The sequence below is a fragment of the Oryctolagus cuniculus genome, chromosome 8, assembly GCF_051225735.1.
Source record: "Oryctolagus cuniculus isolate XC-2025 breed Fujian yellow rabbit chromosome 8, ASM5122573v1, whole genome shotgun sequence".
NCBI lineage: Eukaryota > Metazoa > Chordata > Mammalia > Lagomorpha > Leporidae > Oryctolagus > Oryctolagus cuniculus.
Window position 1 is genome coordinate 115,618,123 of NC_142874.1, and position 15,326 is coordinate 115,633,448.

Below are 15,326 nucleotides of genomic sequence, written 5' to 3' on the forward strand. Positions count from 1 at the left end.
GTTCTGTGTGGGGGCAAACTGATGAAATCTTTACTTAATATATACTAAATTGATCTTCTGTATATAAAGATAATTGAAAATGAATCTTGATGTGAATGGAATGGGAGAGGGAGCAGGAGTTGGGAGGGTTGCAGGTGGGAGGGAAGTTATGAGGGGGAAAAGCCATTGTAATCCATAAGCTGTACTTTGGAAATCTATATTTACTAAATAAAAGTTAAAAAAAGATGTTATTCTGGTGCAAAAAATTTTCAAATCCATGATTATGTGGATCATGAAAAATACAAATTATGAAGTCTATGTATTTCTTTCTTTCTTTCTTTCTTTTTTTTTTTTTTTTTGCAGGCTCCATCCACTTTATTTCTCTCGTGTAAAAACCTATGTTGTGGCCACAGCTGGAGCCTGGGTCCTCTGCACGGACACCCTGGTGTGTGTCTTCACAAGGTGGTCGGTGAACTCCTGGTAGGGAGACTTGGTGAACACGGTCTCTTTCCAGAGGTCGGGGGTCAGGTAGCTGTAGGTCTTGGAGATGGCATCAAAGGTGGCCTTGGCGAAGTTGCCGAGGGTGGCGGTGCAGCCCCCGGCTGAGGTATAGCAGTCGTCAATGCCAGCCATCAGCAGCAGCTTCTTGGGAACAGGGGCAGAGATGATCCCGGTGCCCCTGGGAGCGGGGATGAGGCGCACCAGCACAGAGCCACAGCGGCCGGTCACCTTGCACCGCACGGTGTGGGGCTTGCCGATCTTGTTCCCCCAGTAGCCTCTCCGCACGGGCACGATGGACAGCTTGGCCAGGATGATGGCCCCTCGGATGGCGGTGGCCACCTCCTTGGAGCACTTCATGCCCAGGCCGACGTGGCCGTTGTAGTCCCCGATGGCCACAAATGCCTTGAAGCGGGTCCGCTGGCCGGCCTGCGTCTGCTTCTGCACCGGCATGATCTTCAGCACCTTGTCCTTGAGGGCGGCGCCCAGGAAGAAGTCGATGATCTCGGACTCCTTGATGGGCAGGGAGAACAGGTAGATCTCCTCCAGGGACTTGATCTTCATGTCCTTAACCAGGCGGCCCAGCTTGGTGACCGGCAGCCACTCCTTGTCCCCCGCCTTGCCTCCGCAGCCTCGGATGCCGCTGCCGAAGCCTCCGCGGAAGCCGCCGCGGCCTCCCATTCCAGGGCCCCCGGGGCCTCCGGGCCCTCCTGCTGCACCGGCGTCATCCACCATTTGGTGTTCTCTCGGAGAAGAAGAAGTGAAGTCTATGTATTTCAAATTTTTGCACCTAAATAAAAAATTTTATACTTTAGTTGTATCTTCCACTAATTTTTTAATTGAGGTTTTGATGCAATTAAATGAAGTACCCTCATTCATGAAGGGAACTGAGAAATGAGTTGGAGGTCAACAGAGCAGGACATACAGATATAACTGAAACTTGTATAATATGTGTGTGTGTGGGGGAGAGGGGTGGTATGTCCTGAGGTCTCATTGCTTTTCTCCTAGTCAATGTTTAAAATTTCCCTGGGCCTCATTTTCTTTCTTTTCAATTAAGGCATTCAATCTTTTGATTTCTAAGTTCTTTTTCTGGAAAACATATTTTTAGTTTTTGAAAAACTTAGAAGCGCTGCAAACTGTTTTATCAAACTTTATTTTATATCTTTGTCAAACAAATTGTTAACAATGATATGCTACTATATTTTTAATGATCTGTGATTATTTTCAAATTTACTGTATATGTGTGAAATTAGCATCTTTTCATTTGATTATCATTTATAGCCCTTACCTATATTCTGGCTAACTATGGTCTTTTTTGATTTTTTAAAATAATTTTTTATTTATATAAGGTGGACAAATTTCACATATACAGATTTAGGAGCATAATCACATTTCCCACCCTACCCTCCTTCCAACCCATGCTCCCACCCTCTCTCTTCCCTCCTTACTTATTCTTTTAATTTTTACAATGAAATACTTTGTTTATTTTATAATAATAAGCTCAATCCCCCACTAAGTAAAGAATTCAACAAGTAGTAAGAATAAGAAGAAAAAAAAAACCACTGTTCCTTATAAGTAGAAACAAGGGCTGTAAACAACAATCATCTCTCATAATGTCACTTTCACTCACATACATTACACTTTTTGCTTTTTACTTGTTGAACTCTTTAGTTGGTGGAGCATTAAGCCTTTGACTATAATGTAAATTAAAATTATGTTATCTCACAAGGGAAGAAAAACAGACAGACAGAAAGAAAGAGAGAGAGAAAGAAAGAGAAGGAAGAGAAAGAAAGAAATAGGGAGAGAGAGAGGGAGAAAGGGAAATATCATTATATTCTTAGAATTGTATCTGTGAACTACATGAAATCTGTTCTTTTTATATTAATATCACAATGAAAAAGTTAAAAGCATAGAAGTATAACAAGGATAGTTTTTTTGTCTTATTTATTCGTCTGGTTTTTTTCCATCCTGCAAATTATTGAGAACCTCCTAAGTGTTAGGTACTGTGTTGGCTTTCAGGATGAACAAGATGCAGTCTGTGTCCTCAAAGGGATCTATACATAGAACTAAATGAAGCTATAAAGAAAGCTAATGAAATTCTCATAGATGACAAAGTTCCTAAGACAACAGATTACAGTGATTCTTCATTTCACTGCAAAATGTACCAAATATTCATTTACCTTACAAGTCAACAGGCACCTGTTTCCCCCCAGCAGTGCTCTTATCTTTTGTGTAACTGCCTCAGAACTGGGGTGGTCTCTGTTTTTCTTCCTCTTTTTGGTACATAAATGAAGAATACAGGGGAAAACCAATAGCCAGTGTCTCTTCCCTGCTGTCCTTCCAATGCTTCATAGCCCAAAATAAAGGTGCTGCGTAGGTGGAAAACCCAATTTCCATTCTAAGTTTCACACGGTGGGTTTCAGTCAATTAAAATTTCCGTTTCTAAGATACAGTTGCTTATGGAGGCAAGTAGCACCCACATTTTTTGGAAACAATGATTTCAGTCTAGAGGGGTTTTCTTCTAATAGAAGTTGAGACCTCAGGGGTTCTGTTCACTTGCTGAACAAGGTGTCATAGAGCCAATTTCATCCCTTTCCCCCAGCATCCACCTCTCCTGATGACTTAGTTTTTGACTTCTCTGTGTCCCAACAAACACCTTGGCATGGGGGTAGGGTGGGGTGGGAAGCAACATATTTTTTGTTCTCTTTATCCTCACTAATGCTTTGGAGCTAGGCCATCTGGCTGCCTTCTGGATAAATCCATTTTATAACCAGATTTTTGTGTGTGTGATTCAGTAATTAAACCCTTTTGGATAGGGTTCAAGATGGACCTACCTTATGCTGAATTTTGTTTCGTAGCAAACAGTCATAGGTGCTAGTGAATTTGTAATGCAGGATGAGAAGTATCTTACAGATTTCAGAGATGTGGCCATCTCTTTGTTTCTTTGACCTTAAAATTCACTCTTCTTCAGAGGTGAGTAAGGTGAGAATGTGCTTAGAATTGCCCCTGGACTAGTGCTGTTAAGATTATTAGCTGTCATCTTTATCCTAAATTTGACTTCATTGCATCCAAATGCTGAAATCAAGATTCCAACACCACGTAATTTCTTCACTCATTCATTGAGCAAAGATGTGCTAGGTTGCTAGGTTGGGAGTTCAGAGATGTGAGCTAGGCATCATTGTAACACATTTCATTAGTGACCCAGAATTCTTTTCTTGTCATTCTTATGCTGTGACTTCAAACATAAAAATGTGGAATATTTTCTGAAAGGTATTCTTTTGTGTACTTTTACATATCTTAATTCAAAAAAATATAAATCAATAAAAATGTGATTAAAATTGAGTGATCAGTCATGTTTTTTTTCCCGATATCTTATGGGAAAAATTGCAGCTTCCAAGCTGGTCACGCTTTAAATTATTTTTTCCATGAATCAGAAAATTCATAGTCAGTGTGAAAATTTTCTTGTGGCCATTGGCCCATATGAAAATCTCTGTAAAACATCAATTTGGACTCTGTTTCCAAAAGATTCTTAATGACTTTGTATTTTTAGAATATTTGATGTCTACAGCAACATCAAGAAGATCCGATAAGTGAATCAACTTCTGCTTATCAATATGCCCCAGTAAAGCGGTATATTTGAAACAGTTGGTGAACCTACTTTAGCACATCAAAAGCATCCAAAGTTTATAATTTACAGAGGTGCTCATATCCTGTGAATTTTGGCAAATGTTTAATTGTGTATATTGATCATTAAAGTGTAATGGTATCTATAGTGATATATATCCACATTATAATATCATACAGAGTATTTTCACTGATAAAAACATTATCTATACTTTGCCTATTACTCTTCATGTCCCATCCCTGGGAAACCACTTATATTTTTACTGTTTCCATAGTTTTGCCTTTTCCAGAATGCCATATGGTTGGAATTAGTAGGTAGCTTTAGATTGTTTTCTTTCACTTGGTAACATGCATTTAAATTTTCTCCATGTATTTTCATAGTTTGATAGCTCATTTCTTTTTAGCACTGAATAATATTCTATTATTGAAATATTCCAATATAATTCCAATGAATAATATTCCATTGTATAGAGCCACAATTTATTTATACACTCACCTACTGAAGGAGTCTTATTTTCTTCCAAGTTTTGGAAATTATGGAAAGTTGTTATAGACATTCTTGTGCAGGTTTTTGTGTAGACATATATCTTCAACTTCTCTGGGTGAATGCCAAGGAGTATGGTTGCTGGGACATATGTTAAATATATTTTAATTTTTAAGAAACCACCAAAATGATATCTGAAGTGGCTATACCATCTTTCATTGCTATCACCAATGAACAAGAGTTCTTGTTGCTCCACATTCTCACCAGTACTGCTGTCAATATTCTGAATTTTGTCCACTCTAATAGATATGTAGTAATATGATATCATTACTTTAATTTGCATTTAGATGATGACCTATGGTGTGGAGCACCTGTTCAGATATTTATTTGCCATCTTCTTTGGTGAGATATCTGTTAAGGCTTGGTTCCTTTTGAAATCAGATTGCTTGTTACTGTAGAGTTTTAGGAGTTCTTTGTATAGTTTGTGTAACAATCCTTTATCAGACGTGTCTTTGTAAATATTTTCTCTTCACCTGTGTATTGTCTTTTCAGTCTTTTGATGATGCTTTTTACTGGAGCAGAAGTTTTTAAATTTAGTGGAGTACAGGTTAACAATTATTTTTTCATGAATCATGGCTTTGTTGTTGTACCCAAAATGTTACTGCTGTAGCCAAGGTCAACTAAGTTTTCTTCTGCTACTTTCTGGGAGTTTTATAGCTTTGCTTGTCATATTGAGGTCTATGGTCCATTTTGAGTTAGTTTTCACAGAGAGCATATGTCTGTATCTAGATCACTTTCTTGATTATGGATGTTCACTTGTTTCAGCACCATTTATTGAAAACACTATCTTTGCTCCATTGTGTTGCCTTTGCTCACTTGTAAAAGATCAGTCGACTATATTTATGTGAGTCTATTTCTGGAACTTTTATTCTGTTCCATTGATCACTTTGCCTTTTCTTTCAAAAATATCAAGTTGTCTTGATTATTGTGGCTCTATAGTATGTGGCTTGAAGTTGGTTAGTGTTAGTCCTCCAACTTTGCTCTTTTTTTTCCCCTCTCTGTATAAACTCTAGAGATTGTTGATCTCCACAGTGACTTGCAGAGATTTTGATTGGGATTGCATTGACTCTATAGATCAATTTGAGAACACTCATTCTTTTCTTTTCTGCTTGTTCTAAAACACAACAGATTTGGGAAATGAACCATCTCTCAACATGCCTATTTTTTTTAGCCATGGTCTAGTTACATTGTCACTTATATCAGTCGTACTGAAGGCTTATTTGACAAGGAAAGCACCCCTTATTGTCAGTTAATTGAGTAGCAGTTCATTTTTATTTCAAATTAAGTTTTTTGAATCTTTGAAATAGATAATGAGCTTGCAATCTCTTCTTAGTCTTAAGAATTGCTTTGGAAGTAACAGGCTGTTTGATCCTGGCATTGTTCTTGACTGGGTATACCTTTGCTTTTGTTTTAGAGTCCACGGATAGTTCCTATGCTCTACTCTACTTTACTGAAGATGGGATGGTCATGAATTCCTGGGGATTTACCAGATACTACCAGATTGCAGAAAACAAGTGGTGATGTTGACCTTGTGACTTCTGTGTTGACTGACATAAACCACACCTCCATGATTAAACAACTGATGTTTATAATTAGAGAAGAACATGCCATATGGCTTAGCTTTCGTCTCAGCAGACTAAAGGGCCAGATTAATGGATTTGGCACATAAGACCCATTGTTTGAGTTATATCTGGGTCATACTTGGTTTCTTTGTGTGTACTGAAATTCTTTGAAAAAATTTTAAAATTTATTTACTTGAAAAGCAGAAGGGGGAAGAGAGGGAAAAAAGAGAAAGAGAGAGAGATCCTTTCTGATGGTTCACGTCCCAAATGTCCACAATGACCAGACTGGGCTGGGCTAAAACCAGGAGCTGGCAACTCAATCCAGATCTCCCACTTATTCAAGGAACCCAATTACTTGAGATATCATTGCAGCCTCCTAGGGTCTGTATTAGCAGGAAATTGGAGTCAGGAGTTGGAGCTTTGTATTAAACCCAGGTGCCTCAGTAAACCCTACCCTTCACTGAGATTCTGAAAATCTGTTTATGTAATTAAATTTTGAAATCCCTGAAATTTCCTTGAAAATAAATATTGTCATGTGATTTTTAAGGAATTTTAGATATAGCCTTAAAAATAGTTCATCTCAATTGACACTATTAATAATTTGATTTGATAATATACAATGTTTCCTTCCAAATTGTTCTAGTGTGTAAAGCTTTTGAGAAGCATATAGATGGGATGAAGGTTATGGAAGAGGGGCAAACTGTGGGGAGCAACTGGGAGCAACTCGGACTAGACTAAGTTACTGGAATTAAGACTTATTCTATGCATCTGCTCTCCCACAATATGGCGCTGGGAGAGGAGAAAACAGCTTCTACACAGCTGCCTCCAGTTCAACCAATAAACAGCAGGACCTGCTCCTGATTGGAGGAGAGCAGCATACTCGGCGTTGTGGGTAGCAGAGTTGGGATTGGTGGAAGAGGACTATAAAGGAGGAGAGAGACAACATGCACCAGGAACATCTGAAGGAACACCTGAGGAACATCTGAGCAGCCCCCGAGAGAGCCGGCCCACGGTGTGCCGCTCCCCCGCGGAAGTGGGGAAAGTGGCAGGGGGAACCGCCCTTCCACGGAGGTGGAAGGGTCGGTAGCCAACCTGGGAAGAACCAGCAGCAAACCCGGGAGGGCCGAGCAGACAAAAGAACAACGCAGGGTCCTGTGTCGTTCCTCCACGAAGAGGGGGAGCGACAGCAAACATCAGATAATTATAGGCAGATAGAATTTGGGAAATTCTCTTAGTCTGTTGGGAGAAAAGAAATCTTCCTGCCATTTATCAACACAACTTTTTTTGTGGGTAAATTGACTTAGGTTTTCCATAAAAATATTAGCCAACTTGGACTATCAAGACACAATGATATGGAATGGGTGGCTTATACAATGAAAAACTATTTCTTGTTGACTTGGACACTGGAAGTCTGAGATCAGGGCACCAGCATGGATGGGTTCTGGTGAGGCTCCCTTTCTGGCTTCAGATGGCTGTCTTCCTGCTGCCATTTCCTAACATGGTGAGAGAAGAGCGAGCCCTTTGTTCTAGTTTTCTTCTTGTGGGGACACTATTCTCATCATGGGAGTCCCACCATCATGGCCTCATCTAAACCTGATCAATATATAAAGGCCCACTTCCAAATACCAGTACATTGGGGATTAGGACTTCAACATGTTAATTTGGGTGTCAGGGAATAACACAGTTTGTAACAATAGTGAGAGTTTCTCTCATTTTCCAACTGGGTAGGTCATGTCTTATGGTGTGTATTTTGTTGTTGTAAAGTAATAATCATGAGATATTCTTTTATTCAAATTTCCTCTTTGATGTTATTCCCACTTTCTATTAGTAACTGACCATTTCTTGCTTTTCAATCAGGATGACATGACTAAATCCAGAAGGCTTTCTTTTCCTCATCATAATCATAGATTCCCTACTGAATGGATTTTTTAATACTTTTCTTTTAAGCAAAACAAAGTATTTTATTTAACAAATAAGCTTAAAAAAGAAATTAATTTTTATCATCCTTTGAGTATAAAACAACATTAATGATATAATAGAGTATATATGACAGTTGCTAGCTCAAAAGTATTTGAGAAGCACAAGTGTTAGGAGAGAGAGAAAGATATGTCTTAGCAAGCAGGAAGGGGACTATATAAGAAAGCCAGCTGTATACTGGTTGGTAGGAATTCATGAAGGCTTGAATTACTGAGCAAACACATCCTTAATATGGGCATAACGGACAGCATGTTGTGACTTAGTGATCAAATAATAAACAACAAGGAAAAACTTAAACTTCAAGCACTATATAGTGAAGCATGAAATGGAAGCTCTGAACCATGGAACATAAGTTAACCAAATAACTGGAGTACTTCTGTAGGACTTTTAAATCCCTGAACTGGACACAAATCTCTGAAAGAGATGCTGGTTCTGCTTCGAAGCAATGTTCATTCAGATGTATTTTACATGCTTTGTTAGAAATAATTTCTAATTATGATAATCATCAATTAGGTTTTTTTACTTAATACATTTTAATGTTCATGCCTATTCTATGCCAGGCTCTATGCTTGGCACAATGGACACAATGATGTCCCATAGTTCATAGTCTATCAGTAGAAATGGACAGTGACTTAAAACTATACTACAGGGTGACAAATTCAGTTAGAGAAGGGAGCCAAGAGTGCTGTGTTAGAAGAGCCACTAAATCCAACCTGGAAGACACTCAGAGAAAGCCAATCATTAGGACAAGTACGATTGATTTGGAAGAGGAAGTTGATAGGAGGGTCCTTCTTGGAAGACATGTGAGTACACTCAAAAGCATGCAAGACTTGGCTCAAGACAGTAGTTTTTAAGGGGCTATAATTGGTATATAGGGTGGCAGGACTGGGAAGACAGACTTAGATAACTTTTTGCAGGGTCTTTACTGAAATCACTGTGATGCTACCCTAGGTTTTAGATATATCATATGGTATTACAAGTGAAGGCAAAAAGACCTAAAAGGCTGTTTTATAGTAATCAAAACAAGAACTAATAACATTTCAAAACAAGGTAATCGGAGTTGTCATAGGCAAGTGTCAAAAACTTAAGAAATATTTTTAAAGTAGAATCGATGACAAATTTCTATTTTTTTTTTTGTTTGACAAATTTCATATAGGATGGGGAGTAAGGGAAGGTGATGGGCCAAAGATGATCTTCAGTCTCAGATAAAGCACATGTGTGGGTGCATCCATTCACCTAGATATGGTGGACTGGGAACAGAAATAAAATAGGAAGGGGCATCCATGAGTTCAGTTTTGAGGTGGGTTTCATTTTCAGCGTATTTTTGAACCTTCAAGTAAAAATTTCCAAAGGTAGCTTGTCTAACGGCATAGACATCAGGTGAGAGATTTGGGCTAGAGATGTAAAATTGGGAGTTATTGTATAGTGATAGAACTGATGCCATTGGCATACATATAGTATCCAGGTATTGATCATTGGATAAGTCTGTAGCAATATTGTATTTTAAGAAGTAGACTGCTAAATAAGAGACTAAACCAGAGACTAGGAGGAATTGCTGGTAAAACATGAAGATATTTTCCTGGACTCAAGGGAGTTCAAAGAAACAGCCTGGGTTACAGATGCTATTGTAGTACATAAAGCAAGGTAGGGACTGAAAAAGTGGAAGGGGTGATTATATAAATTATTGTCTTAAATGGAAAATATTTGAGAATGAAAATGGTTACTGGTAATAATTATAATAGGACAACATGTATAGGCCAGGAGTACTGTAGGCAAAGCAGGATATATGGTTATCCTACATTTGAAAGAATTATTTCAGTGATGAGGGAGGGGTGGTAGCTATAGGTAGAAGAATCAAGGAGTGAAGTGAATGACAAAAAATTTGAGTCATTGGGTATACACCACTTCTTGAATTAATTTTTTTTAGGGAAGAGAATCAGTGGTAGTTGGACATAGATAGAGGGCTATAGCAGAATGTTTTGCCTGGTGGAGGCTTTAGCAACTTGTTTGTAAAACAGAAAATGTCAATGGAGAAACAGAGGTCAGAACAGATTTTATATGAGAGAATAAATGATTGAACAATTTCTGGAGATGATGAAAGATTAGCTTTGAAAAGGAGAATGAAATAACTTTTCTAGAGAGATAAGAAAAAGATAAATAACAAAAATAGAATATGTGTGGGTGGGTATGCATGAAAGTGGACAAGTTTTTATCTGATTGTCTCTGTGTTCTCAGTTTCTCAGTTAAAAACGAGAAGAGGATTTTTGCAGAGAGCAACTGATGAGATTACGGGGTAGGGTGCTTATGAGAAACAGGTAGAATAGTAATGGTTCATCTGGAGGGTGAGAGACTGATGACTAGGAACACAACAGGATTTTTAGGCAATATTAAGATCCAAGTGGACCTTGTTGACTTGCAGTGGCATAGATCTACAGTTTTACTTTATTCCCACTCCACCTGTTTTAGGTAGTAGAGATGGTGGTAGTGGCCAGATTAAGGTTATGGTAGGCAGATGAAAGAGCAGGAGGCAAATGAGTGGAGGAATAAAGCAGTGATTCAAGTACTGAATAATTATTCAATGAGGAATGAGGACAAGAGGAGAATGATGTATGAAAAGGGAATAGTCAACAAATTTCAAGTCCTATTGGAGTCAGGGAAAAAAGATGTTAATAGTACAAATGAGCTAGATAGAAATATGGAAAACATTGTTTACAGAGTGGTTGTAAGACTTTAAGATTCCAGAATTGTGTTATCTGAGCATGCTATCAGCAAACCCATATATCTTCCCTAAATATGATATTTGTTTTTCCTTCTCTGAGTTTGTTTCAGGATCTTGTTTTTAGTGACCGCTTGGCTTTCTTGCCTCTAATTCCTCCTCTGTCAGCCTTGGAATCATCTTTGTTTGGGGATAAGTAACCAACTCCTTCTCCAAGACTCACTCTAATACCCTTAGAATGTACATGACTCAGCCAGAAAGCTGAAAAAAGATCACTTCCAAACCTTTTAACACTAAATCTGGCCCAGCCTAGAGTTTCCTTATGCTGTGGTCGTTTTGCTTTCTGGACTTAAAAAAAGAGACTGCCAAATAACTTTTGTCCATATAAACAACATGCCGTGTGAGTCATCAAAATCTACTCTTGATGTTGTCAGATGGAGGAGGTGACTTGAGTCCTTCCTTGCGCTGTTAGAAACCACCGTGATATCTCTAGTTCTCTCATTTTCCCTCAACCATCAGTGAACTTTGGAGTCTTCTCAAGGCTTTGCTCCAATGCAAATGATTTATGGTTGATTCATGGCTGTTGAATTTTCCAAATAATATAAATATCCAAAATGAATATTTTCAGTTAAAACTTGTCACATTTTGTCTAAAAGTCACGGTCGTGAATATGTCACATCTCCTCATCTCTGTCAGTCTATAGCACTGGATGTGATAACCCTCATAAAAGCACAGGTAGTGCAAGGTCCTGATGGGATGAGGTGACCATGTTACTATGGTGACTCTTCAGCTTGCCAAGAAGTCAATGGTTGATTTTCTCAGCAAGGGTTTTTGCAAAAATTATTTTGGTGAAACTGAAATGAGACTGCTATATTTTCACTAATGAAAGATGTAGTAAAGATGAACAATAAGTAATTTTTGATTAATTATCCCTGAATAGCAAGTGGTGGAAAAGTGGGAAACATTTTTGGTAGAAGAATTTGCTGAAATCCTATAGAAGGGTGTACTGATGTTGCTTGCAAGGTCACCCAAGAAGACAGAGGTTAATCTTGCCCTAGCTGTCATATGGTAGGTGTTGAGAGAACAGGCTCAGAGAAATTTTATCTCTATATATCTATGTTGAATTGTGTGGTCACAGATATTTTAGTATTAACCACCTTTCATCCAATGAGAAATAGCTGTATAGAGTAAGACTATAATGCTTAGAACAACCAGAAAACCTGAAAAATCATTGGTGTTATGCTGTGGCTCTTAAGACCACTGTAATGTCAACAAGTGAGATAAAACCGCTTACCAATTTTATTTCTGCTACTTGATTTGTTTCTGAGGATCCTCGCAAACATAAAATAATCTGTGAGGGAACTGGAATCTAAGCCAGGTTTGTGGTGACCGCATCTGTAACTGTTGTACTTGTTGAAATACAGAGACCATCTAGCATTAGCGATCCTTCCAAACACATTTTCACTGGTTAGAAGATAAACTCACATGCATGAGCACACACAGTTTTTTTTTTTTCTAAATTGATAAGTAGATAAATATTGAGTAGATATCTAGTAGATTGATGTAAATCAACGGGAGAAAATTGAAGTAGTCTCAATGAGAGCATAAAGCCTTATCGATATTAGCTCTTCAAGAATGTCTGATGAATGAAGGAGAAGCTGAATGGACAAATGTATCCCTCTTAAGGTATTTGGGATGCATTTTGGCCTGAAAACCTCATGTGAATTTTGTATATTACCATATATTTATATACATATCTTGGATTTATTATAAGTGTAATATTTTTCACTTTCAGTAATCTCTTAAATGGAACAAAAAATAATGAAGCAGTTTCACCCAAATTTTTGAGCAAAATGGATTTTCTGGAAAGATGTGTTCCATTTGTATCATACATTTTTTGTGTACCACCTGGCACACCAGAGCCTTTCCCAAATTCAGTGGGTTATATCTGTGGCTGAACATTGGAAACATGAAGGCATCTTTTACAAAATGCCAATGCTGGGTTTCACTGAAGACCAATTAAATTTGAATCTCTGGAGGGGATAGATTCTTACCAGTGTCATTTTTAATAATCTCCCTAGGTGATTTTTGACAGTCACCTGGGCCTGAAAAACATTGTTGTAGCTATATGTTTTCTCCAGTTTGAGAAACAAGGTTAAGGTTATACTAGACACTGTTATTCTACTTGTCTATATCATACGTCTCATTGAAACGCCCTGTTGTTTCTTTCATTCCTGAGACCTTACATTAGCTCTAGGCACAATGGTAATATGATTATGGGGAAGTGGAAATGTGGTCCTCAGTGAAACACAGGCCTAGGATGTAGGCACCTGGGATCCTGAAGCTCAGCATTTGAGCTATTGATTCTAAAGCTAAGGAGCCAAACTCCTACTACTCCTACTTTTTAGCACCTTAGGATAGGCCCTGACTTTTTCTTTCTCTTCATGGTAAATTCCTACATCAGAAGAAAAATTCACAAAATTTAAATGGTTGATTTGGGGAAATTAAAAAAAAACAATTATGATTTTATCAGTTTGACTTTTAAAAACCACACCAAGTTCTTTCACAGTATTTTCAGTATTTGCTGAAGGATGACATCCCCCTTCCCTTAATCATGTGCCAGATTACTCGTAAACCTGGACCATATGCCACTGCAATTTGCTGATGGGCCCAAGCTGTTTTGGTAGATAAAAAATCCAAGGGGATTAGAATGACTCAATCCTCACCATGAACAGAGCAACGGCGATAGGGCAGCTAAATGCTAGCTTCTCTTTCCTTGTCCACATAGCAGCTCTGTTCTCTTAATTTAGGTCATCGATTACCCAAAGTCTGAAAATCACATAGATGATCACAAAAATATATTTCACTTTATATAAAGTCTTCGCTTAGACACTTAGGTAGAAACTAAGTTACAGAAACACACAAATCATGCCAGGGATGGAATAGAGACTTTAGTGTTGAAGTAGGAAATGTTTCCCCAGTCTTCTTTCAGGGTACTCTGGTGGGGCGTTGTTGAATTCGTGAGTAACACAAAGAATCTCGCTCCCTTACTTGGTTCCTGTCTTCTGCTCAACATAGTTAACGAGGCCGTTCTTTGTCATCAATGTTAGAGTGACTGCACATTTTTGTTCATAGTAAAATGAATCCCTGTAACTCCTGACTTGAAATCAGAGTCAGATAGTTGATTACATTCTTATAATTTATGATGACCTTTGGGAAAGTGTAATTTTCTGGGAGAAACTTTCCTCCACTCTTACTTTTCCTTTTAGTACAAGTCAAGCTTTCTCAAAGCAGAAAACCATTATTGTTCTAAATGCCTGACACATTTGTCTCTTTAGAGACAAAGCAATAAAGTACTTTGCCATGAACTGTACTGGTTTAGTAGTTATGCGTACTAGTGGATCAAATGCTCACTATCCACATCCTCCTGCTCCTGTTAAAGCATGTGCACACGTCGCTGTTGTTGTTTTGACAGGCCGAGTGGGCAGTGAGAGAGAGAGACAGAGAGGAAGGTCTTCCTTTGCCGTTGGTTCACCCTCCAATGGCTGCTGCGGCCCGGGCACTGCGGCCGGCGCACCGCGCTGATCCGATGGCAGGAGCCAGGTGCTTCTCCTGGTCTCCCATGGGGTGCAGGGCCCAAGCACCTGGGCCATCCTCCACTGCACTCCCGGGCCACAGCAGAGAGCTAGCCTGGAAGAGGGGCAACCGGGACAGAATCCAGCGCCCGGACCAGGACTAGAACCAGGTGTGCCGGCGCCGCTAGGCGGAGGATTAGCCTAGTGAGCCGCGGCGACGGCCAACGCTTCAACAGGAGTGTTGCTCCTGTAGAACTGGAGAAGTAATGCTTACCGTTGCATCGTATAAAAGGTCACTGAGCTGCATTTGAATCATCTCTGTGCTACCCTACTGCCAACTGAAGAATCCGCTCTAAATTTTCCTAAAACTCTTATCTGAAGCTTGCAGTGATGAAGGATGCTAGAGAGACATTGTTGTTGTTGATTTTCAATCTTATTCCCTATGACTTTTACTCATAGTTCTGGTTTTGAGTGCTCATCGAAATAATTGTAATTGAGCTTTCCCCCCGTAACGACCCCTCAGCTGCTTGTCTGGGAGGCATGCCTCCACCTTGGGAACTTGACTGTCGTGATGACTCACCTTCGAGAGGCATTTGCCGTTCACCGCGGACCCTGATGCTTAGATACAGGGAATGATGCTGTCACTTCCGTGCCCAACAGCATTGTCATAATACTACAACCAGCCAACACCATTGTGTGTGTCCAAAATCAGTCACACGCAGTGAGAAGAGTGGTTCAGTCAGTCTTTACTGACTGAGGGTTTCTTCACAGCATTCGAAAAGAATGGGCTCTCTTATGAATCCTCCCTTTTGTCTTTTTTGTTGAACATAAGTAAGGTTTATTTAAAGATC

At 39.1% G+C, this 15,326-nt stretch overlaps 1 protein-coding gene across 1 annotated transcript; it reads right to left on the reverse strand.

The window, feature by feature from the left end:
• Window positions 1-301: 301 nt before the first annotated feature.
• LOC100348918 (small ribosomal subunit protein uS5) lies at window positions 302-1,233 on the reverse strand. The gene has a single exon (XM_017347477.4). The coding sequence runs from the start codon at window positions 1,210-1,212 to the stop codon at window positions 376-378; it is 837 nt and encodes a 278-aa protein (XP_017202966.3). The 5' UTR covers window positions 1,213-1,233; the 3' UTR covers window positions 302-375.
• Between the last annotated feature and the right edge of the window lie 14,093 nt (window positions 1,234-15,326).

Bases quoted from the DNA above. Each gene is read 5' to 3' on its own strand.
- LOC100348918 (XM_017347477.4), bottom strand. From the start codon at position 1,212: ATGGTGGATGACGCCGGTGCAGCAGGAGGGCCCGGAGGCCCCGGGGGC.